The following is a 19,722-nucleotide window of genomic DNA, read 5'->3' as shown; positions in this document are numbered from 1 at the left end:
TACTAAATATGTAGTATCTTAAATATGTAGTTATGTGATAAATTTGGTATTAAATATATAGTTTTGTAATGCATCTTGTGATAATTCGGCTAAAGTACATGTAGTTTTGTGAAATTTACTCTTAAGAAAATGAAATTTGCTATGTAAGTTGTGATGTCATTGATGACATGCTTCTTATAAATAGCATCCTGGTACCATCTCAGGATGCATGTTTACATGATTGAATGATTAAAGAAATAGGGAGGGCAAACTTGTCCTGTCACAACATGAGAGAGTACGTAATATGAGTAATTTACTATATTCCAGGAGCAGAAGCTATGAAACACTATTGGTCAAGACGAGAGATTTTGCTATAGGCTTATCCTTACTTGCTGAAGACGGCAACGCTCATGTAACAAGCAATCGAGTACGCACGTACTCTACTTATCATTAAGAGGAAATTAACAACTTTGTAGCTTATAATTTATTGTCACTTACTTAATAGAAATTCTCTCATATTCATAAACTATATAACTAACCATAATTGTGGCTTATAATTTACTGGACACAAAAACTATAGCAATCCACAATAATTAAATAGTCCAAAGTGATTTTATGGCAATGTTAGGCATGAGCCAAACGACCCCTTAATATCGTTAAAAACATACTCACATGTGTATAATTGTAGATACTACACTATAAAAAATATTTTTTTCCGGATGAGCCCCGGCCCCCTCTAACTTACAGTCAAGCCGTAACATCGTCCGCCTGTGATAATGTTGGTTTGGGAAAAATAATGCTATAATTTAAACCTTGAGAAATAATTAATGTCATGTAACTCCTACTCCATCATTGAAAAAGTACTCTTTTTTTAACAAAAAAATATGGCTACAACTTAGGAATATATTAGATACAACCTTTTTATGTTGTTTATATGGTTTAGGTACAAGGAGTACATCGGAGGAGTATTACAAAACCGTGTTGTAGAAGATGGAATGCTTGTTACTTAATTGTTAGACAGATAGGGTACCGTTCAAAAAGATTAATCGGAACATGGTAGGTTAATTGAAGTTATGTGGAAATTTAGTGTTTTTAACTAACGGCATACTCCCTCCTCCCAAAATAAAACCAACCTAGATAACGATGGGACCCATCGTTGCTTATGTTGATTTATTTTGGGAGAGAGTATTTAAGAAACAAAAACTCTCTCAAATAGTGTAGTTTTTCGTTCAGATTCTAATAAGATACATTTGCATAATGCATAAAATAATCTATAAGAGATTCTCATAAGCTAGATTCCCACCCATTGCTCCTCATAATTGAACCTCTTCTAAACATGCCTTATGTAAGAAGCTGGACTGCTTAAAAAGCTAGAGACCCTAATAAAAGTTGCTGCTTAAAGTTACCTAGGCAGGCATATGTAGTAGATAATAATAAACACTAACTAATAAAGAACTCACTAAATAAAAATAGTTTGGATGTAATTAACATATTAAGCACTAACTAAAAAATACTCCCTCCGTTTCAGATTATAAGATGTTTTGACTTTGGTCAAAGTCAAACTGCTTCAAGTTTGACCAAGTTTATAGAAAAAAAATAGTAATATTTTCGACCTATGATAAATTTATTATATATATATATAATTATTAATATAGTAAAACTAATTTGGTGATATAAATATTACTATATTTGTCTATAAGCATAGTTAAGCTTGAAGCAGTTTGACTTTGATCAAAGTCAAAACATCTTATAACCTGAAACGGATAGAGCACTAAATATATAAAGATATGGTGATATCTTATACTAACGAGCTAAACGAGCAGCTTGAGAGCTAGCTTGTTAAGCCCATGAGCTAAAAAGCTAGCTCAGCTCGACTCATTAACACTACGAGTTCGATCCAATCCAAACAAAACTTTCTACCAGCCGATCGATCCGAGTTATGAGCTTCGAGCTTTATTTTTTCCCCTCACCTATCAATAACCACGGTCCACGGTAACAAATAGTAAGTGCCAATGTTTTTTGGAAAAAGTACGATTTACCCCCGAACTATCGCGGTCAACCGAATTACACCCTTGAACTCGAAAACCAGACATTCTACACCCTCAACTATTGAAACTGGACAAATAAGTCCCGCGAATAGTGTTTTGAGTGCTTTTGACTTGACTTTGCACAAGTGGCGCCAACGTGGTAATCCAATCAGCAAAAAAAAAAAAAATAAAAAACAATCCATGGTCCACCTGTCATACCTCTCCCTCAACTTGATCTCTCAACCCATTCCATCTCTCTCACGCACGTGCTAGGGCCAGGCAGCAGGCGACCGACAGCGGAGGCGAAGCTCCCTGGGCGGCTAAGGCGGAGCGGGCGGCCAACGGAGGCGGAGGCAGAGCGGGCGGCTGGCGGGCGGCTGAGGCGGAGTGGGAGGCCGCGAGGTGGAGGCGGAACGGGTGGTGGGCGGCAGAGGCGGAGCTTCCCGGGCAGCGCCGCGGCAGGCGGCGGAGGCGGAGCTTCCTGGGCGGCGGGCGGCTGAGGTTGAGGCGGAGGCAGAGCAGGCGACCGACGACGCTGTGGAGGAGGGTGTTGGCAGGGGCGACGTGGGAGTAGGCGTATGTGGCTGGCGGCGGACGGCAGTATGCGGGGGACGGTGGCGCGCGGGGGGCGGGCAATTGGCGGCGGCGCGAGACGAGGAGGGGGAACCGGTCAGCAGGCTCTGTGAAGGGATGGGGAAGGGGGAGGCCGCAGCAGCGTTGGCGTGTCCGATTTCTTCAAGTCCGACTTGTCCGAGCTCCACGCCGCCGCCTCGCTCCAAGTCCCGCTGCCCTCGCCGCCGATCGGTCGCCCGCAGCTGCCTCCGCCCCCCTTCGGCCGCCGTCCTTGGCTCCTCACCCGTTGGCCGCAATTGCCTCTAGGCGCCGGTGCTCTCTCCTCTATTCACCAAGAGAGAGAGGGAGAGAGGGTAGGATAGAAAAAAAAACGATGACAAGTGGGCCCCACAGTATTTTTTTCTGACTATATCGACATGTGTGTGCAGGTTGAAAACCGTTTCGAATTGAGTTTGGGTAGTAATTTATCCGGTTTTAAGAGTTTGGGATGTCAAATGTCCGGTATTTTAGTTTAAGTGGGTAAATCGTAGTGCCGCAATAGTTCAGATGGTAATTCGCACTTTTTCCTTTTTTTTTAAACAATACTGTCAATCTGTCATTATTTGAAACGTTGCCAGATGGTGGGCCCGAGCTAAGCAAGATGAACCCCCAGGGGCAAAACGGTCTCTTTACCCCCCCCCTACCCCTCCCCCCCCCCCCCCCCCCCCCCCCCCCCCTCCCAGAGTCCCAGTCTCCCTCCAATTTAGCCTACCCCCCTCCCCCCCTCAAACCGCAGCAGCGCCTTCCAACTCCCACCGGCGACGATCCCCTCGCCGCGAACGCGCGCGCGCAACGAGAAGCCAAGAAACCCACCTCGCCTCGCCTCTCCCTCGCCATCGCCGATGGGAGCCAAGGGCGGGATGGCGACGGCGGCGGGCACGGCGGTGCTGGTGTACCTCGTGCTGTCGGGCCGCCTCTGCGGCGACGCCGCCGGCGACGAGGACCAGACGATATCCGCCGCGGTGTCCGCGGCGGTGGAGGCGCGGAGGAGGCGGAGGAAGGAGGAGGCCGGCCGGGCGAGGAGGCGCGGAGCGCGGGCGCGGCGTTGGCCGGAGCGCGCGCCCGCCGGGTGGGGGGAGGCCGCGGCGGCGGCCGCGCGCACCGTGCGGTACACCTACGGCGAGACGCTCGGCAAGTGGCCACTCGGCGAGATCGCCTTCGGGCTCAAGTACTACATGCGGCAGCAGGTGCGCTCCTCCCTCCTCCCTCCGCCGCCGCCGCCGCCGCCGCCGACGAGCTGATTGATCGCTAATAGCCTAATACTAGCACAACTATGACTAACTGCGCCGCCATGGGAGATTATTCGGTCTTGCCGTGCTCTCTGTTCTTGCGAGAGATTTTTCTCTGCTTCTTTCTTTTCTTTTTTTCTCTCTCTTATTTTTTTTTGCCGATTTTGGGGTTCGTTGGAAGGAGGCGTAGAGGGGATTGGTTTCTTCCCGGTCAAAGCTTGCCGTTTTTTCTTCATTGGATTTTTGCTTGGATTTTCGAGGAACAAAAAATATCTCCATCACATTTTTGGATTTGGAGAAAACAGAATCTCTTATCTTTGTTGCTTGCAAGCAAAGAGAAAAATGTGCAACCACTGCGTGAATAGATTTTTCCTACTCACTTATTTTCTTCTCTTTTTTTTCTCTTGGTAATTAGTTATTTACAGCGCGGTAATAACTGGTATATTTAGCATTTTTTTTTGGGTTGATTTTCTCATTTGGGAGTTGGCGGCAAAACCGATATTCGTCTTACCCAGTCATATCCAATGTGTGATAAGAACTTAAGAAGCATCGAAGTAAAATAAATAAAAATTAGCAAGGTGTTGGATTAGTTCATGACGTTATGTGACTCTTAAGAAAGACTAATGTGATTCTGTGGCTGCAGTTCTACCGTCCATTGCTTGGAAGTTACCAGCCTTCTCTTAAAATTTTCACCAATGTATAAAGCCTACTTTGCTATCAAAATAACGAAATTTACTGCAGCTACTTTAGGCTCGACGATGCAAAAGTTCATACTCCGTATATAGTTAGGTCTGAACCCGATAGGTGATAACTAACTTTGGGAAAAGATGATAGTTGCTTGGCTGCTCAAAGTATTCTACATTCAATAAACAATTTACTCCATTGTCTTCGCCGCGTTGTTATCAGCCCTTTTTGTTGTCGAAGTACATATTTTAGCATGGCCATGAACACTTCACTTCACTTTTTTCAGGGTAATCTTCAGCATGAGTATGCTGGAAGCAATTCTCAACTATTGGAAGGGCCTGTGGTAAAGGAGGAGCTGATCTCACTATTAGGATACCTTAAGCTATGCATGTATTTCTCAAAGAAGCCATACAAAGTGTTCATGGAGTTCGGTGGATATGACGAAAGCGATGTTCTTATAAAGAAATCTAAGGCGAGGGTGCGTAAGTATCAATCAACTTTGTGTTGTTGAATACAAACGGACTTCTTTAATTTTAGTACATATACAAAACCTGGACAAATTGATTGAAATTATGTGTCATTGTTGTGCAGCTTATGAAGCCTTCTTTCACGGTTGTCCGCGATAGAAGTGCGAAATGCTTCCTCCTTTTTATTCGGGGGGCGATCAGCGTTAAGGATCGGTTGACGGCGGCAACCGGAGCAGAGGTTCCATTTCATCATGTTGTGGCACAAGATGGCCATGTCTCCAGATTGGTGCTGGGACATGCTCATTGTGGAATGGTAGTGGCAGCTCGCTGGATTGCAAATCAGGCCATTCCTTGCCTCAATGAAGCGGTTGCGCAATTCCCAGATTATGGAGTGAAGGTAATTTATTTCCCAGACCTTTACAGATGCAATTTTAAGTTAATTGCAATTAGAGCCTACCCACTAGTTGTCAAGTTGGACCATTCTTTTATGATGCAGTTTATAGAACATTTCTCTTCTTACTCCTCTCATTTAGACAGGGATATGCCACCAAAACCAAATCATAGTTTAGTAGTAATCTTCTAGGCTTATCTTGAAACATGGTTCAAGGGAGATGTTTTCCTATCCAAGTTACGCCAAAATTTTCCAAAACATGTGCAAGAAAGCAAGTGGATGGGAAACATGGAGTTTTAACCAATTAGAAACAAGATATTATTCCTTACCTTGAAGTCAAAGTGAGAAAGACTTTCAAGTACTCTTACTATGCATCTTTTATGGACTTCCTAGGATTCTCTAGTGCTGAGAAAGACAATTCAGAAGCGAGCATAGTTAGTCCAAAAGTAAGCTAAAAGTTGTGCCTAGTAGTCTAGCACAAAGGGACAAAGTGGAAACAGCACTTAGAAGCTCAACAATTTAGACTAATAACTACGAATTTTGTTTCACAAACTAGTAAAACTGTTATTGCGTATTTTGCTTATTGGCATACATTGTGTATTTATTTATTATCCAAATGACCATTATACTTTATTTAGAGAAAGTGTGCAGTCTACATAAACCTATGTAGCCTTTTTTTAACAATCTCAATGTAGTTGCATTCATTGTAATCAAGTTTTCTCGTGGTACAAGATGATGAACACTGTGCACTACATCTGATCATTTTTGTTTGCTTACTCAAATCACAGCATTTCTGTTATATATTTTAGATCATTGGGCATTCAATGGGTGCTGGCATCGCTGCAATATTAGCATACATTCTGCGTGAGAATGAGAAGTTATCATCATCCACATGTCTTGCATTTGGACCAGGTATGCATCATGGAGCACAAGTAACTAGTTAACCATTGTTCACGGACCTTGGAATTACATTCTTAACATAAGAAAATATATTTCACTAAAAGGCCATATTAGCACCTTACACACCAATATAATCTCATAGAATGGCATTTGCACGGCTACAATTTAAAAGTTATTAATTAATTGTTAGAAAAAAAATTCCAGCTTTAATTGTTCAGCAATGAACAAAGGATGCCAGAAAAGAAACAACAGTTTCACATAAATGTTTGAAGGATCTCATGATTATTACATATTCAATTTTTCTGGGACAAAGATTGCATGTCCAATTGATCACAATTTACATATACATCTGTAGAATAACTCCATGTTCTTCTTTTGATTCTACAAAATTATGATGTAGAAATGGTGTGAGATATTAATGCTCCCTGTCCTACTATTTCTGTTCAGCTGCTTGCATGACATGGGACTTGGCTGAGTCGGGTAAAGACTTCATCACAACTATTGTCAACAGAAATGACCTAGTTCCATCTTTTGGCAAAGTTTCTGCTGCCAAGCTCCGTACAGAGGTACCTCTCAGCTACCTGAATTCATGAGCAGATTCCTAAGTATGACGATCAAAACGGGAACCAAGAACTGTATCGCAGATGCAGTTCTTTAGAGCATATCAATTTATAAAATTCTTCCCTGCAAACAGTTCTTGGCAGCTAGTAAAAGATAATCATTGCAACATATTTACCGTCGTGGTCATTGATGACAGGTCATGGCATCATCCTGGGTACATGACCTTCGTGAGCAAATTCAGCAGACCAGATTCTTGGGCTTTGTCAATCGCTCCGTGAGCTTCATCCGATCGCACGTGCCATTCGTCTCTGATCCAAGATCCAAGGTTGTAGATGTTGACATGCTGGTGCCCAACAGCTCTGAGGTATGGAAGCTAGACTGTTGCAAACACCAGTTCTTCGAACAAACTAATCATACTTGTCACCTAAATAGTTGATTCATGATTATTTGGCAGGCTGATCAGGTGAAGCCTTCGTCAAATTCAGATGCTGTGGTGAAGAAACGCCATGCAATAGCTTGCTGGTCATGTGTTGCTGCACATAAGCATTCCATTGACTCTGCAAAACATGGAACTCATGACATCACAAATAAAACTGATGTCAATGTCAAAGCTGAGAAAACTGACATCGAAACGGCACAACCAGTCTCAATTTCCATGGAAGAACTTGACCTTCAAGAATCAGATAATGACGATGATACCGACAGAGGGGAGAATGAGCCAGCTCTCAATGAAACAGACGAAGATCAGGCCGTGGAGCTTCTAGAAACCCTGACCGACAACCCGCACAAGCCGTCATCGTCGTCGAGCCAAAGTCAAGATCCCCCCCAGCTCTACCCTCCAGGAAGAATAATGCACATGGTTGGATTGCCATCATCATCGGAGCCAAACAGTACAAGTGAGCAAGGTGAGGAGGTTGTTGCCTTGTATGAGACACCTCGACATCTTTACAGCAAGATTCGCTTGGCGAGATCCATGATAAGGGAGCATTACATGCCCAAGTACATCAAGACAATGGAGCTGTTGATCGACAAGCTCGTCGCCGAGGAGGAGGAGGACATCGATGACGACCACAGATTGGGATCGTTGTAGCATTGGCTGGTGTACAGAATAATTGTTGTACAGATTATGGAAAAAGAAAAAAAGGCAGCATGGTTTTCAGATTGCTAGTAGCTGTACCATAGTTCTGATTGTTTTCATGGTTTGTGGTAAGCATCCAGGAGGCTGTAAAATCCTGATAGATTGTGTTATGATGATTCGCTGTCATTTACTTTTGACAGCGGCCATCACAGGAAGGGCTAAAGAGCTGAACCTCGTGATGGTTTCTGTAATTCAGAAGCAATTTGTTTGTTTTTAGCTTGTGAATATTAATCTCCAAGTGAGATAGGCTAATCCATGACATCTCTCTGAAATGCATATGCGTACTAACTTTAATTTTATTTCAAGGATGTATATTAAATTCAATCTGGGGCTGTGTCAGATTTTTCTTCTTCTTTTTAAACTATGTCATCTGCAATTCTGCATTAGATCATACCTTTCTTATGTCATGCGAGTTACACAGTTTCGGTCATTCAGACTGTCTTCATGATCTTTTCATATCTGAGCTTTGTGATGCAGCATGAGACATTTAGGGCCTCATCTTTTTACTTATGTTTATGCTTATCAGCTAAAATTTGAATTTTTGACCTTAAATTTGGAGTTGATTTTAGGGTTTTTTCATCGAAGTTTATATTTCAGCATTTGCTTTTAGATTGCTAAGAATACATGCATAAAAGTTTTATTCACAAATTATTTTTCGTTTGCAAATATGCCGTTTCGCTTATTTCCTGAATAAGCGAAACGATGGGTCCATTAGTTCATGTCACTGCATTTGATTATTCGTAAATGCACTAAACATCTTTGGTTATTGAATTGACCACTTTTGGGGAATAGAGTGTTCAAATGGCACAGATCTGTTCATATAACTTCCTTTGTTGGGGCAAAATTTTTGGCATATTGAATTTTGGAATACAAGTAATAAGTTTGCATCATAACATCTCGTAAATTCGGTCCACAAATACGGGTAAATTTGGCAGCCCATGAGTGCAGTTTCGGCCCAAATTTACCCGTAATTAGGCCTCAGTAAATTTTGCCCCAAAAATAGGCTTTAAATTTGGCCCAAATACGAGTACAAATCCAGCCCGCAATACCGGAACCTGCACGTTATCTCAGCCCAAAGATCCTCACAAATTCGGCCTAACTACCGCGCAAATTCAACCCAAAGTGTGTTTAAATTCGGCCCAAATTTACGTACCAAGTGTGGGTAAATTCAGCCCGTCACTGCCCCCTAAATCCAGCCCATCCGTACTATAAATCTGGCTCGCAGTGGCCCCGATTCGGCCAGAGAATTTGGCCCAAAGTTGCGCGTCAATTAGGCCCAGAGAAGCGCGTGAATTCGGCCCGGATGAGGTCGCAAACTCAGCCTAGTTGGCCAGCAGATATCGTCAGCCCATCTAAAGCCTCCCGTGGAAGACTGACACGTGGGCCCCACATGTCAGCCTCTCCGACCCGTTTACCCCGACCCGCTTTACTGCCACAGCCTTCGTCTCGTCTCCACCAAACTGTCCACTCCTCCGCATCTCGCGATCTCTCGTCTCCGCCTCTCTCCGGCGACCCCCTCCCCGGCGGCGGCGGCGGAGCGAGCGGGCCGCTGCATGGAGCAGTAGGGGACGGAGCGGAGGCTGGTGAAGGGCGGGCGCGGTGGCGATGGCGAACTACCTCGCGCAGTTCCAGACCATCAAGTCCTCCTGCGACCGCATCGTCGTCGCCGGTACGGGGTCTCCCTCCTCCTCCCTGAACCCTAGAAATGGCCCCTCGGATCTGATCCGTTAAGCCGCGGGCCTGGCTCGCGGCGGCGTAGGCGGCGTAGGCTCGGCCCACGTGATCTCGGGGCCGCGGCGATCGGGGCGGCGATTCGAGCTGGAATAGTAGTGGGTCTAGTTTAGTTAAATTCACAGTGCAGGTAGTTTGAAGGTTTGCGTTTGTGTAAAATTTCATGGTGATTGAGCTCACGAGCAGCAATGGGAGATGCGGGGGGTTTGGTGGTTCCATGATCTGATTCTGGAAGCGTGATGCAGTGCATCACATCGGCATGAAACAACTCGTGTAGGATTCTCCTGAGTATAGCTACCCTCATTCACTCACTGCAGCTCAACTTGCTCTCACATTTCTAGCTATGTTAGAAGATTTGCCTTTTAGGGCGTAGAGTTTGGAGGATTTAATTGAAAATGGGTTTGAATTTTGTTTTTTTTTTCTTTGCTGCACATGCTGGTGGAAATGAATTTCAGGTTTGTTTATCTATGTGGACTTCTTCTTATGCATAGTAATTTGTGTTTTGTAACAGTTGAAGATGTGAGTGACTTGTGGCTCAATGTGAAAGAAAGTTTCGAGCAACGCTTACCAGTGAAGAAGGCCTGCCTCAATAACAAGGCGAGGAATCCTGTTTTTGTGGAAAACCTACCAGCTGAGTTTATACAGACCACTGATTCGAGGCTACGTAGTCGATTTCCACAAGATCAATACTTGTTTTGGTTCCGGGAACCATATGCCACTGTTGTTCTTGTCAGTTGCGAGGTACTTTCGTGTCCTCATGCATGCTGATCTTTCTAATTCTTCTCAAGTAATAATATCACTTCTAAAACGGACCACGTGGATGACTTTTTGCATTCATTTCTCTCTATTGAAATCTCCAGGATCTTGATGAGTTCAAGACCATTCTTAAACCTCGCCTCAAATTGATTGTGCAAAATGATGAGAGGGAATGGTTCATTGTATTTGTGTCTAAGGCCCATCCTAGCAATGACCAAGCATCTAAGATGGCAAAGAGAGTATATGCTAGGCTTGAGAGCGATTTCAACACTAAAAAAAGAGAAAGGTATTTGTTTGCCAATTCTGCATAACAGTATTGGTAATATTCATATCTGTGACTTTGAAAAATGTAAATGTTTTGGTCGATTCAGTTCAACATGCTATTTGCGGTCATCTTGCACTTATGTTGTTCCTATATGGATGCTTAACCTCCAAATTCCCAAGGATTTTTGGGACCGTAAGTTAAACTTCACTACAAATAGTATCGAGTTATTAACAGGTTTAAAAAGTATGGCCATTTATGATGCAGATGCTGCAAATTTGATCTCCATGGACCTGATGCGGAATTCTGGGATGATTTTGACTCCAAAATGGTGGACTGCATTAGAAACACATTGGATAGGCGGGTTCAGTTTTATGAAGAGGAAATTCGCAGGTTAAGTGAGCAGAGATTCACTCCGATATGGAACTTCTGCAACTTTTTTATTCTTAAGGTATAACAATGCAACCACGTTTGATGCTTGTCAGTTGAAATTATATTTTTAGTAGCACTGGTTTTATGAACAAACATACCTTTGTTTCATGTGGCTTTCTTGTAATTGATATCATTTATTTGTTTAGGAAAGCTTGGCTTTCATGTTTGAGATGACTAATCTTCATGAAGATTCACTCCGTGAATACGACGAGCTTGAACTATGCTACTCAGAATCAGGTTTTCTCTAACTTCGATGTAGCAGTTATGTTGCATTCATTTTTGAGCTTTGCATCTAGTACGTTTACATATATCCAAAAGCTTTTCTGCCCTAATCAATAAAGGTCGCGGTATAAGATTTTTTTCAAGAGTGATGAAGTTCTTCATGAATTTGCAGTAACTCTGTGCATCTATTCATGCTTATTTGGAGTCTCTGGACTAAGTTATGTTTTTATCATTGCACAATATGTCATTCACTTCTCATAGAAAATATAGATTTTTATTGAAATCTTAGGTTAGAATTTTTTTTTTCATGGATAGATTTTATAGTATTAGATAGAGGTTTTAAAAGCTGGGCTTCTGATACCAGATCAGTCAGATGACATTATAAAGCATTAATATTGCTTCCAACCATAAACATGTAAAATTGTAAATCTAATTTCCAAGTTTTCCTTGTTCTTTCTGGAGAATAACTGTTTATTTACGAATTATTTAGTACTTATCACGCTTCGAAACTACCATTTCATCATCATTGGCTATATCTCATTCTTTTCTTCTGTCTTAAGGATCTAACTGTGGTGTAAAACTTATCACTTTGCTGCGTAAGTTAGTATATATCATAGAGATTTCTAAAATAAAATATAAGGAATATTGTCTTATAGCATGGTTTGTTATTAGTATTCATAACATTCTGTTCACATAAATGCAGTTAATTCTCCTGGAAAACATCGAGAATTTGGAGGATTGGATACTGGTGATGATCAAGCGGTGCTGCTAAATCCAGGATTTAAAGCATTGACCCAAATTGTTCAGGATGATGTGTTCAGAGAATTTGAGTTTAGACAATACATATTTGCTTGCCAGGCTAAGGTATAAGACATGTCGTAAAAAAATGAGTAACTGAATGCTATTTTTCCTATGATTTTTTTTTGTCAAATCAGTAATATTTTTTGTCATTCTTACTTCATTGCAATCTGTTCTTCATTGCTGTACTGCTTGGGTCTTTTTTTATTACCAGTTACATGCCCGTACCTTGCAACGGGTTCATTATATTTTTTTAAGGGTGGTTTTTTTATAAAGAGAGGGAGTATTTTTTTTAGAGGAGGAAGGACAACCACTGCTCTTTTAAAGTAGTTAAGATGAGTTGGCAATGTCTTAAAAGAAGTGTCAATTTGCTTGGTATCATCGCAAAAATCACAGTTAGAGAATACCATTGTATGTGTCATTGACATGTGTGTCCAGGCCCCACATGTCATTCTCACATACAATTGCAATTTGCAACTCACATATGCCTAGGGTGCTACTGTTTAATGACGTAGCGGTGCTCTTTATTGCTCAGTACAAACATGCACACTGTTTTACTCAAGTGGAACATGTTACATAAAACTAGACATCCAGTGCCAGAACTTGTTCTGTTTTAGAGCTAGTTCAACTGAACCTTATATATTGCCTTTATACTTTTTCTATTTCACCATTTTGCAGTTATTGTTTAAATTGCATCGCCCAATTGAGGTTGCTGCAAGAGGATATGCTTTTGTGGTTAGCTTTTCCAAGACGCTAGCGTTGCAGGAGGTATGTACATTCTCTGTTTTATTCCTCTACAAGCAAAGTTTATGTTCTAGAAAGACTATATTGTGTGAAGTGTACTCAAGTAATTCTGAATGTGCTTTCAGAATGGTCTACCATTTTGTTTTCGTGAAGTATGGGTGATAACTGCATGTATGGATTTAATAAAAGCAACAACCTCACACTATGATGGTACAGCTGTTGCTATCGACTCAGAGAAGGAGTTCTGTCGTATTCAGGGTGACCTCTATTCTCTGTGCCGTATTAAGGTAAGTTCTGATACTTCTGGTAATTTAATATTGATTTCCCTGCTATATATCGTATATTTATTCTATTTATGAATTTACATTTTCCCATGAGTTATTGAAGAAGTATGAATATTGGCCATTATCTGGTAGCTTGTTGCTAGGATTTAATGAATGTTGTCTAGAATTATGTACTTAATGAGGCTTAGTTGTTTTAGCATTGATGCATTGTGATATGTAGAAGTATCTAGTAAGTTTAATTGCTTAAATCTAATGTTTCTACTTGTTCCTATTTAATATTGTAAATTAAGTACAAAAAAAGTGGAACAGTAGTGGGAAATAGTATTATGCAAGAGTTAGTTTGTAAAAAATCTTTAAAAAAAAGGAACTTAATTTTGTACTTGGTCAAGACCAGTCTCTGTTCCTATATTTTTAATCATTTCACACTAGCCGTGCTTTCATTTTTAGTTGTAAATCATTTTGGAAGTTACCTATCTTCACACAAGTTTCTATTGTTTGATGATTTATATACATTTGTCATAAACCATTTATATTTTCTGTTAATAAGTAATGTTGTTGTTTATTTGTAGTTGCAAATCATTTACTAGTTACATCCTTATCTTCACATTAGTTTCTATCACTGTATTAAGTAATTTAGTCCTGATGAATCATTTTCGGAGTTGCCTAGCCATGTTGTCATGAATTGATCCCGTGTATTCACGGAATCAAGTTGAGGGGTGTATCTCTATGGAATGACCCACTTGAACCACCCAATTATGTTTAGTGACCTATAGTGCAATTTACTCAATATTTTCAATTCAAATGGAAACTGTGTCTGTTCTTTCTCTTCTTTCTTTTGTACTCTTAACACTATGTGTTAGTTTTTTTTTATTACAATGAATTTCTTGTGTGCCATCAATCAAGCCCTTTTTCGTTGCTTTGTGAATTACATTTCTCTCAGTTTTGTACTGTACCGAAAACTGTTTGTTTATATGATACTCTTGATGGATATTGCAGTTTCTGAGGCTTGCTTATTTGATTGGTTATGGAGTTGAGATAGAAAAAAGTCCAGTCAACAGGTACTAATCCAGCTCCTCTATTAGATATACTAAATTCAACTTTCCTATTGGTCAATTACCAATTAATAGGTTACCTTCCTCTCTTTTTACATGTCACTGAACAGTGAGACATTGTATCTTGATTGTTTCATGATTCATCATCAATCTTGCATTCAAAATGATATGTTTTGTTGTGTCTGCAGTGCATCTTTAAGCATGCTACCATGGCCAAAGCCAGCTACATGGCCTTCTATTCCACTGGATTCATCAGCAGAAACAATGGCAAAGGAGAAGGCAAGCAGTTTTCAGCATTACTTTTTGACATTTAATCTTCTAGTGATGCTTCATGTAGACTGCTGTTCTCTTGTATTGAGTCAGTTTGCTCTTGTCCTGCTTAATTGGCCCATACCACTTCAGCACTTCCTAAGTTATAACTCTAGTGAAGCCATAACTTATAAGAATGTGTATCTTTCGCACACATTGAAAACTTTCACATGCATTACAAATATGTACCAGTCATTTGTTAATGTAGAACAAATGAAGAAGAATGGGAAAACAAGTTCCCAGATTATATGACACAGAACAGTAGTGGCAATGATGATTGAACAGTGTACCATAAAGTTGTTGCTGATATTTTCAGTCCTTACTGAAAGATGTGATGGGATGGAATATGTAATTTTATAAAGATGCCAAGTCTTGCATGTAATAGAAATGCTTGTACTGACCTGTACTTTGCTAGTCTTTTTGTTTATCGTCACGCATGGACTTATGTGTTTATTCATTTCATATTTGGGAAACTGTAGCTTAAAGTTATGAAATATTTTCCTTGTCCAGATGATTCTCCAAGCAAAATCAAGAGAAAAGATCTTCAATATTCACAGGAAACCACTGCCATTAGAACCTTCTTTGCTTCTTCGTGAGGCTAATAGGCGCAGGGCTTTTCTTTCTGTTGGAAATATATCTGAATTATATGATTCAGGTGATGGGTAAGGACTGTCGATTTCCTCCATTTTCATGATGTAATCTTTCAAGTGAAATTTTTCAGCATATCTGTGTTAATGTATTCTTATTAACACATCTATGTTCTTTTTTGTGTGGGCAGTTCAGGTCTGGATGCAAATTCAAAACCTTCGCCCAACAAATCTGCTTCTAACTACATGGCCAGGACAATGTCAGGGCCGGCGACATCTGAGACTTCTCTGCCAGTTGATCGCCCCATGAGGTTGTCAGAAATTCATGTTGCAGCTGAGCATGCACTGAAGCAGACAGTATCTGACCCTAATTTTATGACATCACTTTCATCACTAGAAGAATTTGAGGTATTGTAATTATTCAACATGCTCATCATGATGGATTCCTTCTAAAGTAATATGCTTTTTTTAACTAATTACTTTAGAGACAATCATGAACATACAGAGGTTTGCACAAGCAATAGATAATTCATTGCAACAGTTTTTTTTTTCTTTTACCAGAAAAGATATATGGAGCTTACTAAAGGCGCAGCTGATAATTATCATCGCTCTTGGTGGAAAAGACATGGAGTTGTGCTAGATGGAGAAATTGCAGCTCTATTCTTTAAGCATGAAAATTATGATTTGGCTGCAAAGTCCTATGAGAAAGTTTGTGCTCTCTATTCTGCAGAAGGCTGGGAAGAGCTGTTGGCAGATGTTCTTCCTGATCTTGCAGAATGCCAGAAGATTCTCAATGATGAAGCTGGTTATTTGACTTCCTGTGTGAAGTTACTTTCTCTAGAGAGTGGCTTATTTTCATCTAAAGAGCGGCAAGCTTTCCAGTCAGAGGTTGTTCGGCTTGCTCACAGTGAAATGAAGCATCCTGTGCCCCTTGATGTCTCATCACTTATTACATTTGCTGGAAATCCTGCTCCACCACTAGAGTTGTGTGATGGAGATCCTGGTACACTATCTGTAGCTGTCTGGAGTGCCTTCCCGGATGACATCACACTCGAATCTCTCAGCTTAAGATTGTCGGCTTCCTCTAGTGCAGATGAAGGTCTTAAGGTACAGCTGAGTTGCTATTACATTACTGTTTGCTTATTGTTTATTTCCTTGTGGGATGTTAGTTATAGCCTTATACCAGTATGGTTGCAATTAGACTTCTGTTTCACCGTTTTATAACTTCCAGTGCTAATGCTATAACGCGTAAAAAGGTCCAGATAGTGCATCTGTTCTTTTCAATCACCTATTGTTTCCATGTCATGCAGGCGATAAAGAGTTCAGATGCTCGAGTTCTTGTACCTGGTAGAAATATCATCACCTTCGACATTCCTCCTCAAAAGCCTGGTTCCTATGTGTTGGGTGCTCTGACGGGCCAGATTGGCAAGCTATCATTCAGATCGCATGGATTTTCTCAAGATGGTCCGGTGGACACTGATGAATTCATGAGCTTTGAGAAGCCAACAAGGCCTGTTTTGAAGGTGATGACATTAACATTAACTGGAGTGTCACAAAAATTTAGTCACTATGAATCATATGTTCACAAGATACAACTAACAGAATAAACATTTTTGTAATTAACGAACCATATTATATTGGGCTTGCCTCAAGTGTTTTCTGTAATTACTGCAGGTGAGAAAACCAAGGGCTTTAGTTGATATTACTCCTGCTGTGTCCTCTGCATTGCTTATGAATGAACTTCAGTGGATTGGGTTAATTGTCAAGCCAATAGACTATTCTTTGAAAGATGGCATATTGCATATAGATGCGGGTGCTGGACTGAAAATTGAGTCGTCCCAGATGATTGAGATAGAAACTTATGGAGGTGATGTGGAGCATGTTGGTGGTACTGATGCTTCCAAGACATCATCAAGCTCCACCGATACTCGTAAGGTTGAGAAGGTCCCTATTGAAGATGGGAAGATAAAAATACCAGACTGGGCTAGTGATGTGACTACTCTTGTATGGTTTCCTGTTCGTGCTATTGATGATACAATTGCAAGGGGTGCATCGCCAGGTTTGTACAAAATAAATAAGTAATGTATTCAGCATATTAGTATGTTCCAGGCAGTTGATTGAATATTTTCTTTTCTGTATGTTTCAATCAATTGATTGACCTTTGTATTGTCCTTTTTTTGTGCAGCATCCCCTCAGAAACAGAGCATAGTAGATGGGATGAGAATGATTGCTCTCAAGCTTGAATTTGGAGTTTTTCTTAATCAAGTGTTTGAAAGGTAAACTTTTTTCTGTTCTCATATTTTGATTTTTTTTTAGGTACACCAAATAAAATAAATTTACCATTGTGATTTTATTTCCAGGACTATCGCAGTACATTTCACTAACCCATTCCATGTGAGCACACGCGTAGTAGATAAGTGCTATGATGGAACTCTACTACTGCAGGTACAACTCTCTGCACAATTGTTCACTGAGACACTTCATGTATTGATAGTCATTCAGTCTCTTGGATTCTTGAATCCCAATTTGTATTTTTCTTGGTGTCCAGGTGATATTGCATTCTGAAGTGAAGGCCACTCTGCGTGTAAAGGATATATGGTTGGATCTGCAATCTGGATTTGAACACACAGGAAAGGGAGATGGACGACCAACTTCGAACTTGTTCCCTCTGGTTATTGCTCCTTCTTCGAGAGCTGGAATCTTGTTTGTAATACGTTTAAGTGCCTTAGGAGGTGAGTCCTTTTAAATATCACACTTATTATCTTCAGTTGCCACTTGCAATTCATCTGTTGCACTTCCTATAACCAAAATATCGGAGCAACCAAAAAAATCTTTTAGGGACAAACATAGTGGTATTAGCGTATTTCTAATTGCATATTACCATACTATAATCGCTGGCTCTTGCTAGCATGCTGCTGGTGCACCTAATTCTTTCATGTGTTTAGATTTGTGAGACTTCAAGTTCACAAACAGGACACTGCCATGTTTCTTGATTACATCTTCCATATCTCCCTTCTATCTTGCAAAGAGAAAATCAGATGTAAAAAACATGGCAATTATATGTGTTCCTATCCAAAAAAGAAAATTATAATTTTCTTACGAGGTTACACTTTTTTGCTGTTATATATCCTTGCTCTTACACATGGATGATTGATTGATTATAACTTTTGCATCCCACATTCCAGATATGGATGAGCTAGAAAAGGCAGATAGCATGTTGAATATTAAGTATGGAATATCCGGTGACAGAACAACTGGAGCACACTCTCCAGTTCCTGTTAAACCTGATGATTCTGAGGAGCTTGTATTCAAGATTGCAGTGAAGTTGAAGCGCCCTGTCCTGGACCCATGTCTGGCAGTTGGGTTCCTTCCGTTTTCTTCGGACTGCTTGAGGGTTGGCCAGCTGGTCAACATGAGATGGAGGGTTGAAAGGCTGAAGAACCCAGAGGATGCCTCTCTGTTAGCCGTAAGTCTCCATATGAGCATTCGTTAATTCTACCAGTACTTTATGATCTTGTGAGTACGTTGCTTCAGTAGATAAGCCCAGAGGACGAGAGAGATGAAATTGTTTTCTCCTTCCAACTGAACTTGAATTTGGTTTGGCAGGACGAAATACTTTATCAAGTCGACGCCAACCCACAGAACTGGATGGTTGCTGGGAGGAAATGCGGTCACGTATCGCTGTCAAACGAACAAGGTAACTAATAATTTCCGAGTTCAGACACCGAAACTCGCTATATCGATTTCCATCTTGCAATGCCAAGTTTTCAGTTCGCCCACAAGCCCTTGTGAATAACATTGAGCGCATGTTCCACAACAAACAGGTTCAAGGATAGAGATCACGGTGACATGCGTGCCGCTGGTGTCCGGCTACGTCCATCCGCCGCAGCTGGGCCTGCCGCACGTCGGCGAGGCCAACATCAGCTGCAACCCGGCAGGCCCTCACCTGGTGTGCGTCCTTCCTCCGACACTGAGCACTTCATACTGCATACCGGCTTGATCCATCCATCATACACAGATTGTATGTTAGGCTTGTAGCCTGTAGTAGAAGAGAAATGCCACTTACACTGGTCGGCTTGAGATGTATCGCCATTTGCACCGGATGAGATGTATGCTGTTTTTGCCGAGACATTCTTTTGTGCAGATGAGTTCTTTTTCGTCAGTAACATTCAGAACGTGTTCCATTGTTTCATGTACCATAAGATAAGTAACATAATTCTCCGTGTATATCAAATCAAGTGATAGACTGGATTTTGAGGTCTACCAGAATTCCGGCACAAGAGTTACTTCGTTCTCGATAATTCATTCCTGTACGTGCAGATCTGTCATTGCGAGCTGGAGTGCTATGTAGGTCAAATGGAGATTACCGTTCTTCTGTTAACCTTTTTTTTCACTGGGAATTATTTCTGTTGGTATGTCAATTACAATTACTACTGTTCAAGTATATATAGAGTACCTTAGCAGTTTCAATAGATCGTCCCTTACATTAGATAAGGGATTATCGATTTAAGATTAGGGCTTGCAATATTCTCCATCACATTAGACTACGCGTCCGTC

General features: G+C 41.0%; 2 protein-coding genes across 4 annotated transcripts; both read left to right on the top strand.

The window, feature by feature from the left end:
* The first annotated feature begins 3,332 nt into the window (after window positions 1-3,332).
* On the top strand, window positions 3,333-8,260 carry LOC127757747 (uncharacterized). Its single transcript, XM_052283314.1, has 7 exons — window positions 3,333-3,805; window positions 4,818-5,009; window positions 5,123-5,395; window positions 6,199-6,301; window positions 6,737-6,855; window positions 7,047-7,214; window positions 7,305-8,260. Exons 1-7 carry the CDS (start codon window positions 3,461-3,463, stop codon window positions 7,938-7,940), a joined length of 1,836 nt encoding a protein of 611 aa, XP_052139274.1. The 5' UTR covers window positions 3,333-3,460; the 3' UTR covers window positions 7,941-8,260.
* Window positions 8,261-9,428: 1,168 nt separating this feature from the next.
* LOC127757050 (trafficking protein particle complex II-specific subunit 130 homolog) lies at window positions 9,429-19,428 on the top strand. 3 transcript variants are annotated; one of them, XM_052282471.1, is made up of 21 exons: window positions 9,429-9,657; window positions 10,231-10,460; window positions 10,580-10,761; window positions 11,005-11,188; window positions 11,316-11,406; window positions 12,095-12,255; window positions 12,868-12,957; window positions 13,059-13,220; window positions 14,214-14,275; window positions 14,458-14,548; window positions 15,089-15,233; window positions 15,362-15,573; window positions 15,727-16,272; window positions 16,476-16,688; window positions 16,840-17,224; window positions 17,351-17,441; window positions 17,526-17,610; window positions 17,714-17,897; window positions 18,351-18,631; window positions 18,772-18,862; window positions 18,990-19,428. In XM_052282471.1, the coding sequence occupies exons 1-21, from the start codon at window positions 9,594-9,596 to the stop codon at window positions 19,163-19,165; spliced, it is 3,726 nt and encodes a 1,241-aa protein (XP_052138431.1). In that variant the 5' UTR covers window positions 9,429-9,593; the 3' UTR covers window positions 19,166-19,428. The 3 variants fall into 3 exon arrangements, with proteins under 3 accessions (XP_052138431.1, XP_052138430.1, XP_052138432.1); XM_052282470.1 differs by having other exon boundaries at window positions 15,089-15,240; window positions 15,357-15,573; XM_052282472.1 differs by lacking the exons at window positions 9,429-9,657; window positions 10,231-10,460; window positions 10,580-10,761 and having other exon boundaries at window positions 11,069-11,188; window positions 11,321-11,406; window positions 15,089-15,240; window positions 15,357-15,573.
* The last annotated feature ends 294 nt before the right edge of the window (window positions 19,429-19,722 follow it).

This window comes from Oryza glaberrima, chromosome 12 (assembly GCF_000147395.1).
Source record: "Oryza glaberrima chromosome 12, OglaRS2, whole genome shotgun sequence".
Classification (NCBI taxonomy): Eukaryota; Viridiplantae; Streptophyta; class Magnoliopsida; order Poales; family Poaceae; genus Oryza; species Oryza glaberrima.
Note: the sequence above shows the minus strand (reverse complement) of the source record. Positions and strands in the feature narration are given on the sequence as shown.